The 25533-nt window shown below is 41.1% G+C and overlaps 1 protein-coding gene across 3 annotated transcripts in view; it reads right to left on the reverse strand.

The window, feature by feature from the left end:
* The window catches only part of LOC110531729 (phospholipid-transporting ATPase ABCA1), a 246423-nt gene that overhangs the window by 182610 nt on the left and 38280 nt on the right, over window positions 1-25533 (reverse strand). For all 3 annotated transcript variants that reach the window (XM_021615071.3, XM_090183773.1, XM_021615072.3), the window contains exons 10-14: window positions 19987-20126; window positions 19064-19180; window positions 10439-10636; window positions 2913-3118; window positions 648-821 (exon numbers count right to left, since the gene is read on the reverse strand). In XM_021615071.3, coding sequence (XP_021470746.3) covers window positions 648-821; window positions 2913-3118; window positions 10439-10636; window positions 19064-19180; window positions 19987-20126 — 835 coding nt within the window. The remainder of the gene's footprint in view (window positions 1-647; window positions 822-2912; window positions 3119-10438; window positions 10637-19063; window positions 19181-19986; window positions 20127-25533) is intronic.

Below are 25533 nucleotides of genomic sequence, written 5' to 3' on the forward strand. Positions count from 1 at the left end.
TGAGGACTTGTGAAGCGTCTAATTCGACACAATTACAGAACCTGTTCTACGAGTGGTCTGATGCAATCGTTAAATAACAAACCTTTTGAACTGCAACTTTAGTAACAATGGTTTTGGGAAACAGCTCTTCGATTCAATGATCCTCTTATGAAGAGTCTAAGGAGGAACTTAGCCTTAAGATGCTTTTGGGAAAACTGGCTCGGGTATATAATGTTCAAGACCTGGGTAGCCTGTGGTTTGAGTAAATCAATAGCTCAGACATCTTCTTCTCTGTCTTGTTGTCTCTCCGTCTTGACACGAGTTTGTTTTTCCTCAGCTTAGCCAAAATTCATAATTGAAAACTCCTGATGGACCTCAAACGCTCATGTTAGAATTGCAATACTAACAATTCTCTCCTCTATGTTTTCCTAAGTTGTGGCTGTGCCAGACAGCAGTAGCCAATGACGAAAGACAAAAGAAGAGATACTCTGTAGCTTCTGAAAAAAAAAAACATTTCCACAGTGACATTTGTGAGGGCTTAGTAACTACCATTACTCAAGCCTGTGATGGCGGTGAGTGGCAAGTCCCAGAGTGAGTAGATTTTTATTGTGTTAATGCCTTCTTCCCTCTCTAATCATGGGCAGACAGATAAAAGCTTTTGCACTCACACGTCGTCCACGTAGCAGGGATACGGCATTTGCTGGGCGAACACGCCGAGCGGCTGTGATTTGTTCGTGTGCACCCGTATAATGCCGTGGTCCATCATGTCCTGCAGATAGGCGAAGCCTCCCCATATATAGCGCAGGTTGTTGAAGGAGTCACGGGCCCCGGGAGACCATCCCCTTTACGTTGAAAGGACACACATCACATGATTGTCAGTGTTTAAGAGACAGCCGCGGCTGAAAACATCATGGATGAAACCGTTATATGATACACCATATTGTAATGACATTTGTCCCATGAGTGACATGGAATCATCAATTTATTGGCACCGAATGCTTACTATTAATCATCTGAGATATACAGTGCCTTGCGAAAGTATTCGGCCCCCTTGAACTTTGCGACCTTTTGCCACATTTCAGGCTTCAAACATAAAGATATAAAACTGTATTTTTTTGTGAAGAATCAACAACAAGTGGGACACAATCATGAAGTGGAACGACATTTATTGGATATTTCAAACTTTTTTAACAAATCAAAAACTGAAAAATTGGGCGTGCAAAATTATTCAGCCCCTTCACTTTCAGTGCAGCAAACTCTCTCCAGAAGTTCAGTGAGGATCTCTGAATGATCCAATGTTGACCTAAATGACTAATGATGATAAATACAATCCACCTGTGTGTAATCAAGTCTCCGTATAAATGCACCTGCACTGTGATAGTCTCAGAGGTCCGTTAAAAGCGCAGAGAGCATCATGAAGAACAAGGAACACACCAGGCAGGTCCGAGATACTGTTGTGAAGAAGTTTAAAGCCGGATTTGGATACAAAAATATTTCCCAAGCTTTAAACATCCCAAGGAGCACTTTGCAAGCGATAATATTGAAATGGAAGGAGTATCAGACCACTGCAAATCTACCAAGACCTGGCCGTCCCTCTAAACTTTCAGCTCATACAAGGAGAAGACTGATCAGAGATGCAGCCAAGAGGCCCATGATCACTCTGGATGAACTGCAGAGATCTACAATTGAGGTGGGAGACTCTGTCCATGGGACAACAATCAGTCGTATATTGCACAAATCTGGCCTTTATGGAAGAGTGGCAAGAAGAAAGCCATTTCTTAAAGATATCCATAAAAAGTGTCGTTTAAAGTTTGCCACAAGCCACCTGGGAGACACACCAAACATGTGGAAGAAGGTGCTCTGGTCAGATGAAACCAACATTTTTTTTGGCAACAATGCAAAACGTTATGTTTGGCGTAAAAGCAACACAGCTGAACACACCATCCCCACTGTCAAACATGGTGGTGGCAGCATCATGGTTTGGGCCTGCTTTTCTTCAGCAGGGACAGGGAAGATGGTTAAAATTGATGGGAAGATGGATGGAGCCAAATACAGGACCATTCTGGAAGAAAACCTGATGGAGTCTGCAAAAGACCTGAGACTGGGACGGAGCTTTGTCTTCCAACAAGACAATGATCCAAAACATAAAGCAAAATCTACAATGGAATGGTTCAAAAATAAACATATCCAGGTGTTAGAATGGCCAAGTCAAAGTCCAGACCTGAATCCAATCGAGAATCTGTGGAAAGAACTGAAAACTGCTGTTCACAAATGCTCTCCATCCAACCTCACTGAGCTCGAGCTGTTTTGCAAGGAGGAATGGGAAAAAATGTCAGTCTCTCAATGTGCAAAACTGATAGAGACATACCCCAAGCGACTTACAGCTGTAATCGCAGCAAAAGGTGGCGCTACAAAGTATTAACTTAAGGGGGCTGAATAATTTTGCACGCCCAATTTTCAGTTTTTGATTTGTTAAAAAAGTTTGAAATATCCAATAAAAGTCGTTCCACTTCATGATTGTGTCCCACTTGTTGTTGATTCTTCACAAAAAAATACAGTTTTATATCTTTATGTTTGAAGCTTGAAATGTGGCAAAAGGTCGCAAAGTTCAAGGGGGCCGAATACTTTCGCAAGGCACTGTAGCAGAGAAATATGCAAGAAAATCTCTATTTGCTTTAGATACTTCAATTGTCTGGCAAAAAAAACAAAAAAAAGGCTAAGCTTGTATTCATAAAGTGTCTCAGTGGGAGTGCTGATCTAGGATATGTTTCACCTTTTAGGTCATCTTGGATAACATTACATGGACGGGGAGACCTGATCCTGGATCAGCACTCCTCTGAGACACTATGAATACAGGCCCTGTCGCCCAAAGTTCTCTCTTTGGCACTAAAACAGAACAGGCTGACAGTGGAGAGTCTGTGCACTGTGCCTACCTTTCTTTAATCTTATTGGTACTCTCCCCCTCATCGATGTCCAAGCGGATCTTGTACTTGACGTAAGGAGGGGGGTGGCTGGCGGCAGGGTCGAGGTCTTCGAAAACTATACCAGCCCAGTACGTATCGTTTTCTAGAAGCTCCAAGGCTCTAGCCACGAGATGTCCCTCACTGTCAACAGCCTCAAACTTATCCAGGTCCAGGCACTGTAACATGGAAAGATAAGTTTACGCTAAGAAAGAGAGAAAATAAGTTTACTTAATTCTTTACAAACTGCTAGGGGTCTTAAACAAGATCGTTACTTTAATATGGGACGAGAAAAGAGAGCGCTGGAGAGTGCTTTAGGTATGCATTCATCTCAGGATACAGATCTTCCTGAAAATGTCACTTTGGGAACCCCATTCCTTTAAAAGTTCCCACCTGTTGCCAACCAATTCCAGCCCTGGGTGTTTCACAGATATTACACAGAAAGAACATGTCCAAAACCATTACACCCACTCGTCGCATCTCCCATCTTTCCAACAACTCTGAAAGATGGACAATTCAAGGCCAACTGTACCGCCCATGAAAGACACGATTAAAGTTGTTTGCATATACTTTTAGTAAAATGTAGTTGCACTACTGAACTCAATAGAGTCCCATTACCTACAGAAACTAATCTTAAAAGGAAAACTCCACTCATGTCAGCAGTCAAGTTTTCAAGATATTGGGCTTTGAAGGAGCAAAGTGTCACCGGCCACATTTGACCTGCACTGTTGGAGCTAGAAGCATAAGTACTTCACCGTGCCCTGCGATTACATCTGCGACCCTGTGCCTGTGACTAATAAACAAATCTTATCTATCTAATCTAAAATGTCCTTCAATCAACACTCAACTCATTTCAACTCCCCATTATGTATCATAGCGATAATAGTAAACATCAGAGTACCTTAGGTAGATTGTTGTACACAATGTTTGAAATTACATGATTTGTAACTCGATTTTGAGCATGCAAATCAAGTTTGTGCCTCAGTGCATAGGGCATACAAACTCATGTTAGGTCTTCCGCAATATCATACACAACCTTTTTCTCCTGTACCGACAGTAAGATTTTAGACATGTACACATGATTAGAAACTGGATGGTCGAGCACTGAATGCTTATTGGCTGACAGCAGTGGTATATCAGACCGCATGCTACGAGAATGACAAAACATTTATTTTTACTGCTCTACGTTGGTAACCAGTTTATAATAGCAATAAGGCACCTCTGAGGTTTGTGGTAGAGTATATGGCCAATATACCATGGCAAAGAGCTGTATCCAGGCACTCAGCGTTGAGTCATGCTTATGAACAGCCCTTAGCTGTGGTATATTGGCCATATACCACACCCCCTCGGGCCTTATTGCTTAAACGTACCATATTTGCATTAATGCTCCTCACTAAAAGACAATAATAAAATAAAAAGTGAAAATAGCCTTCCTGCAATACCACGATCCAAAAAGAAGTGATGAACAGAAACAACAACATAAGACATGCCTGAGGAATGGTGCAGTAGAACCAATATGTTTTGGTACTGACACTGAAAACAATAGACTGGACAACAGCGGAGTTACAAATGATGCAGAGCTGCCAAGGGATATGTTATGGAGTATAGCTGAGGCATACTGAGATATAGATTTGGTAGCTGGCTGGCACTCGCTTTATATCCTTGTTTCCGATGGACTGTAATGAGCTAGCCATCTGGGGAGTGAGTCCGGCTTGACAGCTGTCCACACATACCTCTACCACACGGGTTTGTTATGGTACTTTCTCTCAGTAAAGAAGGTCCTTTGCTATTTTCACAGACAGCATATCATTGCATATGTTGTTATTGAGTGTCCAAATTCAGCATGTCACATTTTTGACTGTACGTTATGCAGTACATGACATTATATGATTATTGGGCAGTTTGTGCCTGCCCTGTATCTAGAGAAATGTCAGGTTTGTTTCGACTTTTGCTGCAGTGGGCTAAATCAGGGTCACACAGAGAGTTTCTTGGAAGTCTTAAACAAATCTACTTTGAAACAAAAGTACACATCTCACACACATGGTTATGGGCTTACAAAGAAGAAGACAGCCGCACCATGTCGGATATAGAGTTGAAATGTATTCCATTTTGAGTTTGCATCCCAATATTACACTTTTTATACATCACAGAAGACTGAAATATAACAAAACTATTTTACATAGAAACACCGGATTTCCAGCATTTAAAAAAGATAAATGTTTATTCCACCCATGAGGCCACTAGGTCATTTGACTGCAGGAAAGGGGTTTTAATGTATTGGTTTACTCGCAATGCATTAGATATAATTATATATTGTGTCATCTTACCTACAATGTATTAACTATGAGAGTTTACATACTGTACGACCAACCATGTGGCAGCATCTCTTTAACAAATACATATGTTTCATTGTCATATACACTGAGTTTACAAAACATTAGGAACACCTGCTCTTCCCATGACACAGACTGACCAGGTGAAAGCTGTGATCCCTTATTGATGTCACTTGTTAAATCCACTTCAGATCAGTGCAGATGAAGGGGAGGAGGCAGGTTAAAGAAAGATTTCTAAGCTTAGAGACAATTGTGACATGGATTGTGTATGTGTGCTTGTCAAGCTGATGTTTCAGCTGAGACCTGACAGACACTTCCATGTCCCACTTAGTTTATAATCGCCATGACGACTTATGACAAGAACACTGCAGAGTCAAACGTCAACTGCATTCAAAAGTTTGTCCTCTTTAAGAGTTTGGATCTACACTTGTAATCTGTAGTGATCCATTGAGGAAGCAGGCTAAGCAGGCTAAACAGCCACTCAGCACAAGCCCACTGCTGTAAGTCAACCCATCAAAATCCTATTACATTTAAGTAATTTGGCAGACACGCTTATTCAGAGCAACTTACAGCTATTGCATTTATCTTAAGATTGCTCGGTGAGACAACCACATGCTCTATCACAGTCATAGTAAGTACATTTTGTCCTCAATAAACCCTAACCCTACTAGATCCGGGGTGAAGTTGACGCTAGGTCTAGATCTAGGATCAGCATCTTCCTCCCACAATCCTAACTTGAACTATTAGTTGGGAAAATGTGAATCTGATCCAAAATCAGCATCTAGAGCAAATTCACCCTATGTCAAACATGTCATGCTTTTCCCCAACCACTGGATATGGTGGTGCTAAGTCTATGCAGTTGGATAGCAACGATTGGACTTCGATCACGGTTGAGGAACTAACCTACTGACAATGTGACAGGCTGCCACCTCCAATCTCTCGCTGCCCTTTATTAGACTCACAAATGGCACCCTATTCCCTAAATAGTGCACTATTATGGGCCCTGGTCAAAATAACTGCACCATAAATGTATCCGGTTGCTATTTGGGCACGAGGCAACATTGTAGTAGCAGACACAGTGATGTCATGGTTGTAGAGGGTACGCTGATAGATGATAGCTGCGGGAGGACATTAGCATGGACTGACTGTGCAAAACATTAAGGACACCTTCCTAATATTGAGTTGCATGCCCCCCTCCCCCCTTTTGCCCTCAGAACAGCCTCAATTCATTGGGACAGGGACTCTACAAGGTGTTAAAAGCGTTCCACAGGGATGCTGGCCCATGTTGACTCTAATGCTTCCCACAGTTGTGTTAAGTTGTCTGGATGTCATTTGGGTGGTGGAACAGTCTTGATACACACGGGAAACTGTTAAGCATTGCAGTTCTTGACACAAACCGGTGCTCCTGGCACACACTGCCATACCCAGTTCAAAGGCACTTAAATATTTTGTCTTGTCCAGTCACCCTCTGAATGGCACACACACACAATCCATGTCTCAAGGCTTAAAAACAATGTATTTAACCTGTCTCCTCGAATTCATCTACACTGATTTGAAGTGCATTTAACAAGTGACATCAATAAGAAATCATAACTTTCACCTGGATTCACCTGGTCAATTCTACAGTGCTTTTAGAAACTATTCACACCCCTTTGCTTTCTCAGCCTGAATCTAAAACTGATTACATTTAGATTTTGTATCACTGATCTAAACACAATACCTTATAATGTCAAAGTGGAATTTATTTTGTCAATTTAAAAAAATACATGTAAATATGTAAAAAAGTATGTAAAGCCGAGCTGTCTTGTATCAATAACTATTTAATAATTAGAACTAATCAATAACTATTCAACCCCTTTTATAAGGCAAGCCTATATAAGTTAATGAGTAAAAATGTGCTTAACAAATCGCATAATAGGTTTCACTAACTCATTCCGTGTTCAATAATAGTGGTTAACATGATTGTTGAATGACTACCCCAAATCTGTACCCCACGCATACAATTATCTGTAGGGTCCCTCAGTCGAGCTGAGAATTTCAAAAAGAGATCCAACCTCAAAGACCAGGGAGGTTTTCCAATGCCTCGCAAAGAACGGCACCTATTGGTATATGGGTAATTTAAAAAAATATATATCTCTTTGAGCATGGTGAAGTTATTCATTATACTTTGGATGGTGTATCAATACACCCAATCACTACAAAGATACAGGTGTCCTTCCTAACTCAGTTACCGGAGAGGAAGGAAACTGCTCAGGGATTTCACCATGAGGCCAATGGTGACTAAAACAGTTACAGTGTCAATGGTGACTAAAACAGTTTAATTCAGAGTTTAATGGCTGTGATAGGAGAAAACTGAGGATGGATCAATTACATTGTAGTTACTCCACAATACCAACCTAAATGACAGAGTGAAAAGAAGGAAGCCTGTACAGAATAAAAATATTCCAAAACATGCATCCTGTTTGCAACAATGCTCTTAGATGCTCATGTTATGGGTACAATGCTCTTAAGTAATACTAAAAAAAATGTGTCAAAGAAATGTACTTTTTGTCCTGAATACAAAGCGTTATGTTTGGGACAAATCCACCACAACACTGAGTACCATGCTTCATATTTTCAAGCATGGTGGTGGCTGCATCATGTTATGGGTATCCTTGTCATTGTCAAGGACTAGGGAGCTTTTTAGGGAAAACATTTACGGAATAAGGCTATAAGCACAGGCAAAATCCTAGAGGAAAACTGGTTCAGTCTGCTTTCCAACAAACACTGGGAGAGTGAGTAGCTTACCTGTCACGCCCTGGCCTTAGTTATCTTTGTTTTCTTTATTATTTTGGTTAGGTCAGGGTGTGACATGGGGGATTTATGTGTTTGCCTGGTCTAGGGGTTTTTGTATGTTTATGGGGCTGTTTCCTTTCTAGGTAGTTTGTAGGTCTATGGTTGCCTAGATTGGTTCTCAATTAGAGGCAGCTGTCTATCGTTGTCTCTGATTGGGAACCATATTTAGGCAGCCATACTCTGTGGGTATTTTGTGGGTGATTGTCTTCTGTCTTTGTGTCATTGCACCAGATAGGACTGTTTCGGTTTTCACATTTGTTGTTTTGTATTTTGTAGTGTTCTCGTGTATGGTCTTGATTAAACATGTTGAACTCTAACCACGCTGCATTTTGGTCCTCCTCTCCTTCAGCAGAAGAAAACCGTTACATTACCAAGATGACATTGAATGTTCCTGAATGGCCTAGTTAGAGTTTTAACTTAAATCGTCTTGAAAATCTATGGCAATTTATGTCTGTCTAGCAATGATCAACAATCAACTTGACAGAGCTTGAAGAATTTAAAAAATAATAATGTGCAAATATTGTACAATCCAGGTGTGCATTGTTCTTAGAGACTTACCCAGAAAGACTCACAGCTGTAATCGCTGCCAAAAGTGATTGCAACACATATTGACTCAGGGGTGTGAATTAGATATCTCTGTATTTCATTTTCAATAAACTTGCAACATTTTCTAAAAACATGTTTTTTTTTCATTTCGTCATTATGGATAATGTTTGTAAATGGGTGATTAAACAATTGATTTAATCAATTTTGAATTCATACTGTAACACAACCAAATGTGGACTAAGTTAAGGGGTATGAATACTTTTAGAAGGCACGGTATTTCATGGAAAGAGCAGGTGTTCACAATGTTTTGTACACTCAGTGTACATTTATATATTGTATATGATAATATGTTTTTAGCCATGTGCCAGCATATTTGCTGGGGAGGACTAGCCATCTGCATTATAGATGATAACAGAATACAAATCAAGTGTATCTACTCACTTAAGTTAATCTATCTATGGACCACTTCAGGAAGTAGCTTATGTAGGCACCCAGTCAACATCTTTCACAACCAAACGTATCCTCTGGTCAACGATTAGCCATTTGTGTATTCATAAAATTCATATTGGATTAGTAAATTCTGTGGATGTAATGAGTCCAACCAATTTGACATTTCATTTTCAGAAAGTATAAAGAATCAATGTTGTATTACTAGTCATATGTCTTCTTGAATTTGAAGGACCTGAAAGACCAGAAATGTTGATTTATAGTTACATTTGGCCATGTTTCCTCAACTTGACATGTATTGACTACATGAGCCTTTGATTAATATACTGATTACATTTTTTATACCTTGAGAGAAATTCAAATGGAAGAGAGAGAGAGCAAAAATAAAAGAGTGGGGAGAGGAGGGGGAAGGGGTAGAGAGAGAGAAAGGGAGAGCGAGAGGAAGCGAGAGAGAGCGAGAGGAAGCGAGAGAGCGAGAGAGAGAGAGAGAGAGAGAGAGAGAGAGAGAGAGAGAGAGAGAGAGAGAGAGCACATTTCACATTTTCTCCCCCCTGTCCACGCTCAGCATGCGTTGAGCCTATGCGACAAGGAAAAGGTAAATGATTGACGAGTAAACATCATCCCGGCGTCCATTTTCAGATACGGAATTACATCAGGAACAAAAATGGATTGCATTACTTTTTGATTTTTTTTGCCCCATGTGGTTAAACCCCTGGAGGCTTAGATGTCATCTCCCAGGTATTAGCAATGAGGGGGATGACGAAATGTCTGTAGTCTACACGTGTGGCTACATAGCGCAAGGGAAAGTAGTGTATCGCTGCAAACCACCAAACGGATCAATACATCAATGTTCACCCAACTGTCTGCATGTCACAACAGTATGTGTAAAGATAGCGCTGTGTCTTGTGTTATGTTAGCTGAAATGTGTGTCCATGGATGCTTATAACTATCCGTTTTATTACCACAGCAGTACAGTTAGGCATTTTTCGGAATGTTGTCTAGGTTGTCAATTGATATGGACCTTTGTATTCACCCAATCAAATGACAGCTTGTGCTGTTGGGGGTGAAGAATTTAACTATTATAGTTGTGAACGCACACACGGTGTTGAACATTTTTTTCCTCATATATTAGAGCTAGACAATTGGGCACACAATGGTAGAATCAACGTTGTTTTCACCTCATGTCAATGGAATGACGTTGACCCGATGTGGAATAAATGTTGAATTGACCGTCTGTGCCCAGTGGGAGGATACATAAACACACTCCATGTCAGTGTATTTTGTGAAAGGGGGAAGAATTAGATCAAATGACAATGTGAAGAGAGAGAATTAACAAACCCCAATGAACTTCTTCAGGAGGTCCAGGATTTGTCTGGTGGTGTTGAACACGTCGCGCCAGTCATTCGGCGGCATGCCCGCGGGGCGGTCCTCAGGGGGCCCGTTGTACAGGAAGTTGGCGAGCAGTTCTTCCGTCCATCTCGTGCCTTCGAGCCCGTGGTTGAGTGCGGCTGCAAACGCCGGGTTATCCAGAAAGGCCTGATTTGAAAACCAGAGAAAAGGGGTTGTGAGGGTAATTTACACTCATCAGATTATAAAACAATCAATGCACTGAGAAATGAATGCAGTGGAAGCTAATTGGAGACCTGCAGCACTGCAGATCCTTAGGACCTAGTTTTCCCCCTGTGATAGAATTAATTAGAAACATTAAGCTAGATGGCACTGTTGTACTGCAGGCTTGGGAATTTACACCCACCTTTTTCATGACCATGCACATTCACACATGTAGAGTCGCAGGCACATACGCAGACACACTCAGGCATGTGCACAAACAAGTGTACATTCCCACACACACATACACACACTGTGTGCTTCCTATGACTGTCTCCTTCCTCCTTCCCCCAGCCCTCACCCCAGTGTGATAAGCACCAGGTGTCTTAACTGTCAGCTCGGCTTAAGCCTCATTCCATGATTTCACTCGGCACTCAAATAGTTAAGGAAGAGATATGCTAATCTAAATGCAAATGGTGTTGCTGTTACAGCCTCCCTACAGTATGAGTGCAGTTTCAAAAATGAATGGCCACCCATCCCTGCAGTGTAGAACAATGGGAGCCTTACATAATAGCTTCCTACTCAGGTTCTGTACGTTCCCTGGTACAGGTTTTGGTGAAAATACATTACTTGCACCCCAAATGGCACCCTATTCCTTTTATAGTGCACTACTTTTGACCTGATCCCGATGGGCCCAGATCAAAAGTAGTGCACTATAAAGGGTGCCATTTGGGATGCAGCCTTTCCATCTGTCTGGGACTGCTCCCCTCAGTGTGATCTGTAGGGTGCATACAGTATGCTCGCAACCATGAAATTGCAACCGTGTAATAACACGATAATAGTGGTGTTGTATTGCATAACTGAACATGGTGCGGCAGGGTAGCCTAGTGGTTAGAGCGTTGGACTAGTAACCGGAAGGTTGTGAGTTCAAACCCCCGAGCTGACAAGGTACAAATCTGTCGTTCTGCCCCTGAACAGGCAGTTAACCCACTGTTCCCAGGCCGTCATTGAAAATAAGAATTTGTTCTTAACTGACTTGCCTGGTTAAATAAAGGTAAAATAAAAAAAAAAATGGTCTGCTGATAATGTAGTGTGTGGCAAAACAGGCTGAAATTCTCTCTGCCTCGCTCTCTCTGCCTCAAACATATTCTGACTAATGTGTTCAGTGGCGTTTGTAAGTAAACACTTTGGAATGTTTAACATGAGGTCAAACGTGTAAGACGTCTATACTGCTCCTGACCATTAAGAAACATCCGGTTTAACCATACATCTGTGATAGTAAGAGTGGAATAATTCATTTAGTTTTAAGATGTACATACAGAAATATATTGTAAACAATATGCTGTTTTTACTTTAGAGTTAAGAATATTTGTAAAGGGTCACTGAAATTCAATTGATTATACAGAATGCCAATGTGTCTATGGCTAAACATGGTATATATGTTGTACTACTCCTAACATTCAGTGGCATTTGGGACGGATTGTTGCAGATATGCCGTTTAACCCCGGCGTCCAAGTGTCAAATTACATTATCCGACATGAGGTCTTCGAGCAAAAAAAGACGTTCCCATATTTTCCCTGGCCTTTTAAAAGGATGGAAATGGTCGGCTCCCGGCGGCAGGCGGCCAATGAAAACTCAAACAAGCCCTCTTACCATTTTCCAACATAGGGTCATTCTAATAATAATTCCTGCTTGACATTTTCCTAGATGGTCACTGGTTTGGCATCAAGTAAATGGCAACCAACCATTAATTATCAGTCACTCTTTTACTGTAATAGAATGTTATATAAACAGATATAAACCCATACGGTTACCTGTTGGCAACAATAGTAATTATTTTTACACAGAGTAGTGCTTGAGAATACTGCTTCCTGGGTCCTTCAAGCCATTCCATAAAATCAGAGCTGTCCTCTCTCCCCTATGCACTAGCATAGATCTGAGAGGATTGAATGGGTATAGGGAGAATGGTAGTAAATCCATCTTGCCCTCTGATAGTGAAGGTGGAATATAGAGGTAGTTAGAGGACTCGTCTTTGTATCTGTTCCACTAAGGCATTTTGTGAGCGCACTGGTATCACCATTAAGACAATCTCCATTTTTAAGTAGTCCATTTTCTTATTGTACAACTTCTATGAGTTGGTTAACAAGCTGAAAGGGTGCATACTGTGTTGTTTGAACAGGTACAGTGGGGCAAAAAAGCATTTAGTCAGCCACCAATTGTGCAAGTTCTCCCACTTAAAAAGATGAGAGAGGCCTGTAATTTTCATCATAGGTACACTTCAACTATGACAGACAAAATGAGAAAAAAAATCCAGAAAATCACATTGTAGGATTTTTTATTAATTTATTTGCAAATGATGGTGGAAAATAAGTATTTGGTCAATAACAAAAGTTTATCTCAATACTTTGTTATATACCCTTTGTTGGCAATGACAGAGGTCAAACGTTTTCGGTAAGTCTTCACAAGGTTTTCACACACTGTTGCTGGTATTTTGCCCCATTCTTCCATGCAGATCTCCAGATCTCTGGCTAGGCCACTTCAGGACCTTGAAATGCTTCTTACGAAGCCACTCCTTCGTTGCCCGGGCGGTGTGTTTGGGATCATTGTCATGCTGAAAGACCCAGTCAAGTTTCATCTTCAATGCCCTTGCTGATGGAAGGAGGTTTTCACTCAAAATCTCACGATACATGGCCCCATTCATTCTTTCCTTTACACGGATCAGTCGTCCTGGTCCCTTTGCAGAAAAACAGCCCCAAAGCATGATGTTTCCACCCCCATGCTTCACAGTAGGTATGGTGTTCTTTGGATGCAACTCAGCATTCTTTGTCCTCCAAACACGACGAGTTGAGTTTTTACCAAAAAGTTATATTTTGGTTTCATCTGACCATATGACATTCTCCCAATCTTCTTCTGGATCATCCAAATACTCTCTAGCAAACTTCAGACGGGCCTGGACATGTACTGGCTTAAGCAGGGGGACACGTCTGGCACTGCAGGATTTGAGTCCCTGGCGGCGTAGTGTGTTACTGATGGTAGGCTTTGTTACTTTGGTCCCAGCTCTCTGCAGGTCATTCACTAGGTCATTTTGACCCCACGGGGTGAGATCTTGCGTGGAGCCCCAGATCGAGGGAGATTATCAGTGGTCTTGTATGTCTTCCATTTCCTAATATTTGCTCCCACAGTTGATTTCTTCAAACCAAGCTGCTTAACTATTGCAGATTCAGTCTTCCCAGCCTGGTGCAGGTCTACAATTTTGTTTCTGGTGTCCTTTGACAGCTCTTTGGTCTTGGCCATTGTGGAGTTTGGAGTGTGACTGTTTGAGGTTGTGGACAGGTGTCTTTTATACTGATAACAAGTTCAAACAGGTGCCATTAATACAGGTAACGAGTGGAGGACAGAGGAGCCTCTTAAAGAAGAAGTTACAGGTCTGTGAGAGCCAGAAATCTTGCTTGTTTGTAGGTGACCAAATACTTATTTTCCACCATCATTTGCAAATAAATTCATAACAAATCCTACAATGTGATTTTGTCTGTCATAGTTGAAGTGTACCTATGATGAAAATTACAGGCCTCTATCATCTTTTTAAGTGGAAGAACTTGCACAATTGGTGGCTGACTAAATACTTTTTTGCCCCACTGTATAAAGACCACTTGCAGTTGTGGAATGTTTGCTCACAAGTATAATTCATTGGCTGATCCATCCTCATAACCTGGATGGAATTAAGTGATCCTTCTTTAACCCATAGGGAGTCACACCCAGTTGACGACTTCAACATGCAGATTGGCATTTATTGTCATTAATCTTACCCTGGAGGCAGCTCTGCAGAGTGAGCACTAGATGGCACAGCCACAAAGTCGTACAATCTGATTTTAAACTTAACCCTAACATTAAACTTACCCACACTGCTAACCCTAATGCCTAACCTGAAATTAAATTACTTTTTACAATGTATCCAATTTTCACCTTGCAGCTGGCCCATTAGCGGAAATCGCTCAGTTCTGCCTCCAGGACAAGATTATAAACGTAAACCTGCCTTCAAAATGAGGCAAGTCCTCAATAGCACTGCCCATGCTAAAATGGCTTTTGGGCACCGCAGTTGTCTATCTATGTCTATGAGGTGGAATTGTCACCATTTTGCTTATGCCTATCCAATCCTCCTAGATCCAATCAGTAGGGGCTAGGGGTTTATTTGGGATTTAAGAGATTTCTCTCTTCAGCTCGGCTGATAACTCAACTGTGATGTAATTGCCGCCATCAATGTAGAAAGTTGCTAAAACCTTGAGAGACCTCTGGAGAAGATGACACCACGGAACTACCAGTTCTGAGGCCTGCTGCTCAGAGGGAGAAAATGAAGACAAAGGAGAATTGCAGGGTCCATTTGTGTAAAGGTTAGGGCTGGGGTAATGAATAACCTGGCTACATGGAGTGCTTGGCTACGCTCTTCCCTAGCTGCCCATAAGCTCATTTCAGGTGACACGGGAGTAATGTCTGCTTCAAGGGAAGGGGAAGGAGAGAGAGGGGGTTTCTGGGAAGGGAAAGGTGTGTGAGCTCTCCATCTCTCCATTCCAAGCTAATCCCCTTCCCTGACTGCCGGGGTGAAAATTATCCAGCACTTACCCATAATGACTTTATTTTTTCCATATCGATAAACCTGATATGTAGCTATATTTTTCAGCTGAATTTGTGTTAGAAATGTTAGATATATTCTGGTGGGAGGAAGTGTAGGACCCTACTTTTGAGAGATAAAGGTTGGTAAATATGCCTAGTGGAATGGCTTGTGTATGTCATTCAAAATTCTAATGGACAAGGATAATTCCGACTGATGTACAGTGCATGTTTAAAGAATTCAGACCCCTTCCTTTTTTCCATATTTTCTTACATTACAGCCTTATTCTAAAAATGATTAATATATATATATATATATATAATCTTCATCAATCTGCACACAATACCCGATAAATTGACAAAGAGAAAACACGTTTGTTTTGCAAATATTGATTGTTTTGCAAAAAATAAATACATGGAAATATCTAAGGGTGTGAAAGTATTCAGACCCTTTTCCATAAGACTCGAAATTGAGTTAATGTGCACCCTGTTTATATTGAACATCCTTAAGATGTTTCTACAACTTGTTTGGTGTCCACCTGTGGCAAATTAAATTGATTGGACATGATTTGGAAAGGCAAACATCTCTTTATATAATTTCCCACAGTTAACAGCGCATGTCAGAGCTAAAACCAAATTAATTGTCCGTAGAGCTCCGAGACAGGATTGTGTTGAGGCAACAGATTTGGGGAAGTGTACAAAAAAAATTCTGCAGCATTGAAGGTCCCCAAGAACACAGTGGCCTCAGTGGAAGAGGTTCGCAACCACCAAGACTCTTCCAAGAGCTGGCCTCCCAGCCTAAATGAACAAATCGGGGGAGAAGGGCCTTGGTTAGCGAGGTAACAAAGAAGCCGATGGTCACTCTGACAGAGCTCCAGAGTTCCTCTGTGGAGATTGGAGAACCTTCCAGAAGGGCAACCATCTCTGCAGCACTCCACCAATCAGGCCTTTATGGTACAGTGGCCAGACAGAAGCCACTCTTCAATAAAAGGCACATAACAGCCTGCATGGAGTTTGCTAAAAGGCACCTAAAGGACTCTCAGACCATGAGAAAAAAGATTCTCTGGTCTGATGAAACCAAGATTGAACTCTTTAGCCTGAATGCCAAGCATCACTTCTAGAGGAAACCTGGCACCATCCCTACGGTGAAGCACGGTGGTGGCTGCATCATGCTGTGGGGATGTTTTACAGCTGGAGGGACTCGGAGAATAGTCAGGTTCGAGGGAAAGATAAATGGAGCAAAGTACAGGGAGATCTTTGATGATAACACGGTCCAGCACACTCAGGACCTCAGACTGGAGTGAAGGTTCACCTTCCAACAGGACAATGACCCTAAGCACCCAGCCAAGACAACACAGGAGTGGCTTCGGGACAAGTCTCTGAATGTCCTTGAGTGGCCCAGCCAGAGCCCAGACTTGAACCCGATCAAGAATCTCTGGAGGGACCTGAAAATAGCTGTGCAGCGACGCTGCCCATCCAAACTGACAGAGCTTGAGAGGATCTGCCAAGAAGAATGGGAGAAACTGCCCAAAAACAGGTGTGCCAAGCTCGCTGCCAAAGGTGCTTTAACAAAGTACTGAGTAAAGGGTTTGAATAGTTATGTAAACGTGATAATTCAGTTTTGTATTTTTTTATACATTTGCTAACATTTCTTAAAACGTGTTTTTGCTTGTCACAATGGGGTACAAATACAATTTAATCAATTTTACAATAAGGCTGTAACATAACAAAATGTGGAAAAGGTCAAGGGGTCTGAATACATTATAAACACACTGTATATCAGTGGCGGTTGGTGCAGTTGAAAAACCTCTTAATTAAGGATCCACTACTTTTTTTCAATTTTCACCTAAAATGACATACCCAAATCTAACTGCTTGCAGCTCAGTCCCTGAAGCAAGGATATGCATAGTGCAAAGTTTTAGACTGAGCCAATGAACCATTGCATTTCTGCTCAAAATGTTGTATCAAGACTACCCAAATGTGCCTAATTTGTTTATTAATAACTTTTCATGTTCAAAACTGTGCACTCTCCTCAAACAATAGCATGGTATTCTTTCACTATAATAGCTACTGTAAATTGGACAGTGCAGTTAGATTAATAAGAATTTAAGCTTTCTGCCAATATCAGATATGTCTATGTCCTGGGAAATGTTCTTGTCACTTACAACCTCATGCTAATCGCATTAGCCTACGTTAGCTCAACATCCCGCAGGGGACCCACCGATCCTGAAGAAGTTTTAAGATGAGGGAGGACGGTCATTTTTTTAATGAGCATGGCCTTATTTTTACTACAGCATATTGGATGACTGCCATTCATATTCCATTCAGGCAGCTCAATGTAACATCGATAGGTCTAGGCTACAACATGATATTCACATTTTCCCTATACCCAATCATGAAGTTGCTAGAACCTAGCTTAGGAAAAGATTACAATGTAGGTGCACAGGTCGAGATAAATTTGAGTAATCAAGGTAACAGACATTGACACATGCAAAACATGCCTGCATCTAGCTGATTTAGAGTGTAATCATTAGTCCAACAGTTGAAAACAAGATTTTATTGGCTAAATTCAGGTATGTTTATCCCCATTTTGGTCCATTTGCTTCCGTTTAAGAAACAGTTTTCAACAGAATTGGCGGAATGAATACACCCCTGATCACACGTAAACACGGTTCAATTTCATAGCAGCCACATACAAATGTGATCCCTTTGATCATTGAATAATTATTTTTTGCATCTACACACTCTCCTCCTCTCACCTTTTCCCTTCGCTTGTGGACTTCAGTGTACAACACATCAGCTGCCTGTGACCAGGTGGAAAAAAACCTTTCCAAGCCAATCCTTCATATCATAACCGCTAAACACAGCCTACATTGTTGTAACCATATTAACTAACGTCATAGTCAACGTAGCTACTAGAACTAACGGGTTAGTAAATCCGCTACAATCATGTAGTACAGTCAGCAAGCAGTTTAGCAGTTACACTGGCAGGCACCGGTTGCAATAAATTAATGAAACCAAACGTTTACCTTGACTTGGAAGAGTTCCAGTATTTGATAGCCATAGCCAGCTAGCTAACATAGCATCACTCTCTGTTTGAGCAGGGTGTTTGAGTAGGCTAAACATCCGCCAGTTAAGTACTCACATGTTATGCACTGTAATACTAGCAAGCTGTAGCTTATGCTTTCAGTATTAGATTGATTCTCTGATCCTTTGATTGGGTGGACAACATGTCAGTTCATGCTGCAAGAGCTCTGGTAGGGTGGAGGATGTCCTCATAATTACTGTGTAAGTCTATGGAAGGGGGTGAGAACTACGAGCGTCCTTGGTTTTGTATTGTATTTTGTAAGTCAATTTACTCAGAGGAGGATGGAAACTAGCTGTGCTACGGCTACACCATGGTGCTACCTTACAGAGTGCTGTTGAGGCTACTGTAGACCTTCATTGCAAAACAGTGGTTAAACCAATTATTTGGTGACGTGAATATATTTAGTATAGTTTAATGTTTCACTACTTTAAAAAAAATATGAAATTCACTGAGGAGGATGGTCTTCCCCTTCTTCCTCTGAGGAGCCTCCACAGATGGTTATTGACATTAAAGCTATTTTCAACTAGATTTAACACATAAAAACATCTGTTATTTTCATTTTCTCACCTACTTTAACATTAGATAAATCACCATAGATAAGACAGTGATACTCATGTATGACAAGTCATTCATCCTTGTCTAACATCTGTCACATGTAAATCAGCTCTACGGTGTAGTACATCAGGTTTCCATGTTTCTGTTGAAGGAGTCATAAATCTTACCCGCAGTGCACTGACTTGGGGGCCATTTTGAAAGTAGTTCCAACCACGTGGTTCAAAATCCTCCCAAGCTTCCAACAACTCTTTCAACATGGCCAATGCGTTGAAAGTCCTATTTGCCTGAAACAAGAAAAAGAGATAGTGTGGTGATTAAAATATGGAAAATTCCATCTCTAACCCTACTCAATTTGAAGGCATTCACACTGTGCTATCAAATTTATTTCGCAGCCAATCTGACCTTGAGAACACACTGCGTCTTCGTATTTTCACCTATCCCCCGGGGAGACTGATTTGATTTCTACCACCCGTTGTGACTAATGTAAACAGGGTTATTTACACCCAAGCACTGAGATGTAAACAATTGGGCTGCTAAGGGTGTGAAGACGGGCCCCTATGGCAAGACCGAGCCACTCGCTGTGAAGTCGGTGGATCTACTAAGACATTATCTTACTAGATATTCTTCACATCCAATTCCCCACAGCTTTTCACCATTGGTTTGTTTTGTTTATGCAGTTTCAAAATTATGTTAATTACGGGAGAAACGTCATGAAAAATAGATTATATCCCCTGAGTGTGTTCCCTATTTCCTCTCCCTGGCTCTTTCTTTGCGGTTTCTGGAGAGGGGTTCATAGCGTGTATCGTCACGTTTTGATTTACCAGCTCATCTAAATGCCTCGTCTTGGTATGATTCGTGAAGTGAAAATATGCAATTAGATACAATCGCAAACATTTTAATTATTCAAGCTATTTACGTCGGCACCCAAAGTCAATGTCCCCAACACTGTTATGAGTGTTGGGATCACAGAGTCCACATTCTTGCAGACATCCATTTTCTTTCAGTCTACTTGACTGACTTCAATTCAAATTGACACCAACCCTGGCAGACACGTGATGTGCATACAATATGAGTTTCTCCTTTGTTTTACCTCTTTCACCATTAGTCTAGTTGCAGGTGTGTCAGGGGTGTAGAGGATCTTCCCTTGGATTAGGGGCCGAAATGTCCTCCAAACAATACGTAGGCCAGGAGTTCCCTCAAGAGTGTCAATCAGTACTTTGCAGAAGGCACCTGGTGAGAGAGAAACATCTATTGTTCCTTCAAAAGCATGTGTAAATACACCTGCTAGCGACTTAGAAATTGAGAAAAGCAACAGATAAAAACTGTACAGACATCTGTCTGAATGAGTACATGGAGCAAACCGCCAAAATGTAACATAAGATAAATTCATAATGTCTTGATGATAATAGACATAAATGTGGCATCTCATTTTTGGACCACATTTAATCCATTTGTTACAATCAAAGTTACCATCAAAATAAAAGTTTGTTAATCTGTTGTGTTTCAGGGTTAGAAACAGAAGATTGAGGTTGCATCCTAAATGGCACCCTATTCCCTATAGTGGAATATTTTTGACCAGAGCCCTATGGGTACAAATAGAGACCATAGATTCCCAGAAATCACATCAAACCCTCACGCCACTGCTGAGAAAATAAACGGTAGTCTTCACATGCTTAATAATGGAAGTAGCAGGCGATATGACAACCGGTCAAGTTGACACTTTTCACTATGTGGAGGATTTATTGCAATTCCGACACTTCAAAGACTCAATTATTTTGTGTCGAACGACTCCATTAATGTGTAGCTAATAACACAATGGCTGGGGAGAGAGGAAGGAAGGGAGCAAGATATTTATATAGCAGTCCAGCACAGCTGAATACACACAGTAGGAGTTGGGAGCCAGGAGTGCTCAACACTGAGGGAGAAAACAAGTCAATATGCTCAGCTGCAGTGGGATCATTATTAATTTATCCAATCTGCCAATGTGAATATTGCCAGGTCGGTTGGAGCGCTGTGTAGGTTACACAGGACGATAGATCTGAGGGAATATCAGGGTGAAAGATGCTGCAACCACCACTTGTTTGTGTTCTGTAGGGTGGGAGGATGTGTCTGACTGTCCTGTAAAGCGTCTCTGTTTATCGGTATGGCTGTCTGCTTGCTTGCCTGCCTACTGTACATGTCTCTATATCTGCGTCTCTGTTTCTGTCTGCCTCTATGTGTCGCTGTGTCTTTGTCTAACTGTCTGTACTTTTGTGTGTGTCTTTTGATCCGTCTGGCTGGGCTCAGGTGCGTAGGTCTATACTTGGCTCGTCATCTCAACTCAAAAGCCTCTTCCACCTCTTCTATCACAGTGCTCCCTTAACCGCTGGCTACCTGTCCCCCGTAAAAATTTGTGGAAATTTTGAGTGCAGGAAGTGTGATAAATGTTAGCCTTTTGCCTTGCGGCCCTCCCTTCTAAGGTGCTCCGGGGAAACTCTGTCGAGTGCTAATGGCCGCCCTCACTCCGGCCAGCTGTTTCCCCTGACCACACGTAATTTCCTATAATCATATCGCTTAGACAGGCAGTACACAGCATCACATGGCTTAGAGCTCTCCGTTCAATAAATATTGATATCAGGATGAATCTCTTCCACCCATTCTTATTCGTATGAATATTTATCTCCCCCAAAACTGTGACATATTCTTACCAAAGGTGTCTGATTTATCACACAATGGTGGCAGTGAGGAACTGAATCCATATTTTACACAGGGAGCTGCAGCCAAGTAATTGCTCGGAGCCTCTAGTCAGCCCCTCATCATACCTGGCAAATTTAATACATTAGCGTTCCGCACAGTGCAGAAATAAGACTCTCACACACACACGCATACATTTTACTCTGCACACGTACACACACACAGTCACACGCCTACCTATCGTGGCTAACACACACATCACTCACTTAGACTGCACCTCTTCCAACATTCAAATAGAACTCTCCAGAATGTCATTCGAACAGGACTTTCTCTTAAGTGAAAGGCATACAATATTCCTTTCATCACTCACACACAGATACACACATACTATTTGTGCAGACATACACATACACACACAAATTCACATGAACATCTACAAACAATGCTCTACTGCAACTTCTACATCCAACAAAGGGCAATCAATGGTCAATTGGGCCGACCAACCAGTGCTCCCGCACATTGTCTAACCGGGCTATCTGCATTGTGTCTCACCCACCACCTGCCAACCCCTCTTTTATGCTACTGCCACTCTGTTCATCATAGATGCATAGTCACTTTAAGCATATCTACATGTACATACTACCTCAATCAGCCCGACTAACCTGTGTCTGTATGTAGCCTCGCTACTTTTAAAGCCACGCTACTGTATATAGCCTGTCTTTCTACTGTTGTCTTATTTCTTTACTTGCCTATTGTTCACCTAATACCTTTTTTGCACCATTGGTTAGAGCCTGTGAGTAAGCATTTCACTGTTGTATTCGGCGCAAGTGACAAATAAACTTTGATTTTAGTGTTTTACAATCATGTCAGTTTACAGGAGCCTCCCTGTAGAATATATATATATATATATATATATATATATATATATATATATATATATATATATATATATACAGTACCAGTCAAAAGTTTGGACTCATTCAAGGGTTTTTATTTATTTTTACTAATTTCTACATTGTAGAATAATAGTGAAGAGATCAAAACTATGAAATAACACATATGGAATCATGTAGTAACCAAAAAAGTGTTAAACAAATCAAAACATATTTTATATTCCTCAAAGTAGCCACCCTTTGCCTTGATGACAGCTTTGCAAACTCTTGGCATTCTCTCAACCAAATCCATGAGAAATATTTTTCCAACAGTCTTGAAGGAGTTCCCACATATGCTGAGCACTTGTTGGCTGCTATTCCGTCACTCTGCGTTCCAACTCATCCCAAATCATCTCAATTGGGTTGAGGTCTGGGATTGTGGAGGCCAGGTCATTGATGCAGCACTCCTTTACTCTCCTTATTAGTCAAATAGCCCTTACACAGCCTGGAGATGTGTTTTTTGGGTCATTGTCCTGTTGAAAAACAAAACATAGTCCCACTAAGTACAAACCAGATGGGATGGCGTAACACTGCAGAATGCTGTGGTAGCCATGCTGGTTAAGTGTGCCTTGAATTCTAAATAAATCACTGGCAGTGTCACCAGAAAAGCACCCCCACACCTCATCCTCCATGCTTCATGGTGGGAACAACACATGCGGAGATCATCCGTTCACTTACTCTGCGCCTCACAAAGACACGGAGGTTGGAACCAAACAGCTCTAATTTGGACTCATCAGACCAGATTTCCACTGGTCTAATGTACATTGGTCGTGTTTCTTGGCCCAAGCCAGTCTGTTCTTCTTATTGGTGTCCTTTAGTAGTGGTTTGTTTTTAGCAATTCGACCATGAAGGCCTGTTTCACTCAGTCTCCTCTGAACAGTGGATGTTGAGATGTGTCTGTTGAACTCTGTGAAGCATTCATTTGGGCTGCAATCTGAGGTGCATTTAAGTCTAATGAACGTGTCCTCTGCAGCAAAGGTAACTCTGGGTCTTCCTTTCCTGTGGCGGTCCTCATGAGAGACAGTTTCATCATAGCGCTCGATGGTTTTTGCAACTGCAGTTGAAAAAAACGTGACATTTTCTGGATTGACTGACATTCATGTCTTAAAAATATGATGGACTGTCGTTTCTCGTTGCTTTTTTGAGCTGTTCTTGCCATAATATGGACTTGGTCTTTTACTTTTATTTTCTGTAATTCACCCCTATCTTGTCACAACACAACTGATTGCCTCAAACACATTAAGAAGGAAAGAAATTCCATTAATGAACTTCTAACAAGGCACAACTGTTAATTGAAATGCATTCCAGGTGACTGCCTCATGAAGCTGGTTGAGAGAATGCCAAGAGTGTTCAAAGCTGTCATCAAGGCAAAGGGTGGCTACTTTGAAGTATCTCAAATTTGTTTCAATTTGTTTTGGTTACTACATGATTCCATGTGTGTTATTTAATAGTGTTGATGTCTTCACTTTTATTCTACAATGTAGAAAATAGTACAAATACAACAAAAAAACTTGGAATGAGTAGGTGTGTCCAAACTTTTGACTGGTACTGTATATATACACTACCGTTCAAAAGTTGGGCATCACTTAGAAATGTCCTTGTTTTTGAAAGAAAAACAAAAAATGTTGTCCATTAAAATAACATCAAATTGATCAGAAATACAGTGTAGACATTGTTAATGCTGTAAATGACTCTAGTATCATATAGTGCTAACAATGAACTTATCCTAAAGAAAATGTTGGGAAACCGGGCCCAGGACTCTGAAACCCTGTTCCTGGAGAGCTACCATCCTGAAAATATTTAACTCTAAGCCTAATCTAGTGCATCTGATTCTACTAAATAGTTGGTTGATCAGCTGAATCAGGTTAATTACGACTGGGGTTGGATTGACGACCTACAGGAAGGTACAGTAGTTCTACAGGAACAGGGTTGGAAAGAACTGCCATGGGCTCTATCCATCATACATGTCAATGCCCTATACACACCATTTTCTCTATTATATGTGATTCCCCAGCACAGTTGGGAGTGTAAACAATCGATCCAAAAGGGCTCATTTCTCCTTTGTGGGAGGCCATCTTAAAAACATTTTAACAAGTGTTTACTGCCACAGACAGCAGTTTACTTCCCTGTTTTTTTTTTTCTTTAATGACGCTACACGATGGTGCCTAATCCCAACATAAATTAATTTGGGAGGGGTACATTTTTTTTACCAAGAAACTTTGATAGCCGTTTGTTGTTTCTATTTTAGTTTTCCTCAGAGTCCACTTTGAGTCTTGCAAAAGAGACGTACTGTATATTGGTTATTGTAAAAGAGACGTGTATTCCCATACTCATGTACTGTACAGAGCACTAAAAAGAAGCAAGTTAAGCTATTAGCATGCAGACAGAGGTGTTGGCACTCATTTAAAATGGCTGCTGCATTGTTTTACTCATTTGTAGTGGCGCCAGAACACAAATCCACTTTAGGGTGTACACTTTATTCCATGGAAAAACCAAACAGATTCAAATAAACATCCTGTGGATCCTCAAACTAACAGGCAATTAATGGAACAGGATAGAGCAGCCCCTAATTAGTACAATCCGAAAGACATTACACTTGAGAAATTGTGCTCAGTGGTAAGCGGAGGGACAAACACATTTGTGTAATGAGGAACTCAGCACTGTAAATAAATAGGTTGACTTGACAGGTCACATCCCTGGTAAGTTTTGAGATTCTCTCATTTTTTACTTTGGCGTCTCCTGGCCTCAGAAAACTTTTGCACTCTGTAAATAATCTATGAATATCTTAGCAGCCGACTATTTGTCAGGCTGAACAGACAAGGGCTCGGCTGCATTTTAAAACATGAACATTTGTTGGAAAACAGAGGCAGAAAAAACGAGCTACATATTTATTAAATGTCATTGGGAATAGCAACGGTATGTGTATGCCTAGCTGGTTACTGTTATACTAAATGGATGTATTGTCATTGGAGGAAGCATATTGAAGCCCATTTCCCAGAACAATACTTCAGTGATCAGGGGATTCATACAGG

Source organism: Oncorhynchus mykiss, chromosome 9 (assembly GCF_057628025.1).
Source record: "Oncorhynchus mykiss isolate SJ-2025 chromosome 9, ASM5762802v1, whole genome shotgun sequence".
Taxonomy (NCBI): domain Eukaryota; kingdom Metazoa; phylum Chordata; class Actinopteri; order Salmoniformes; family Salmonidae; genus Oncorhynchus; species Oncorhynchus mykiss.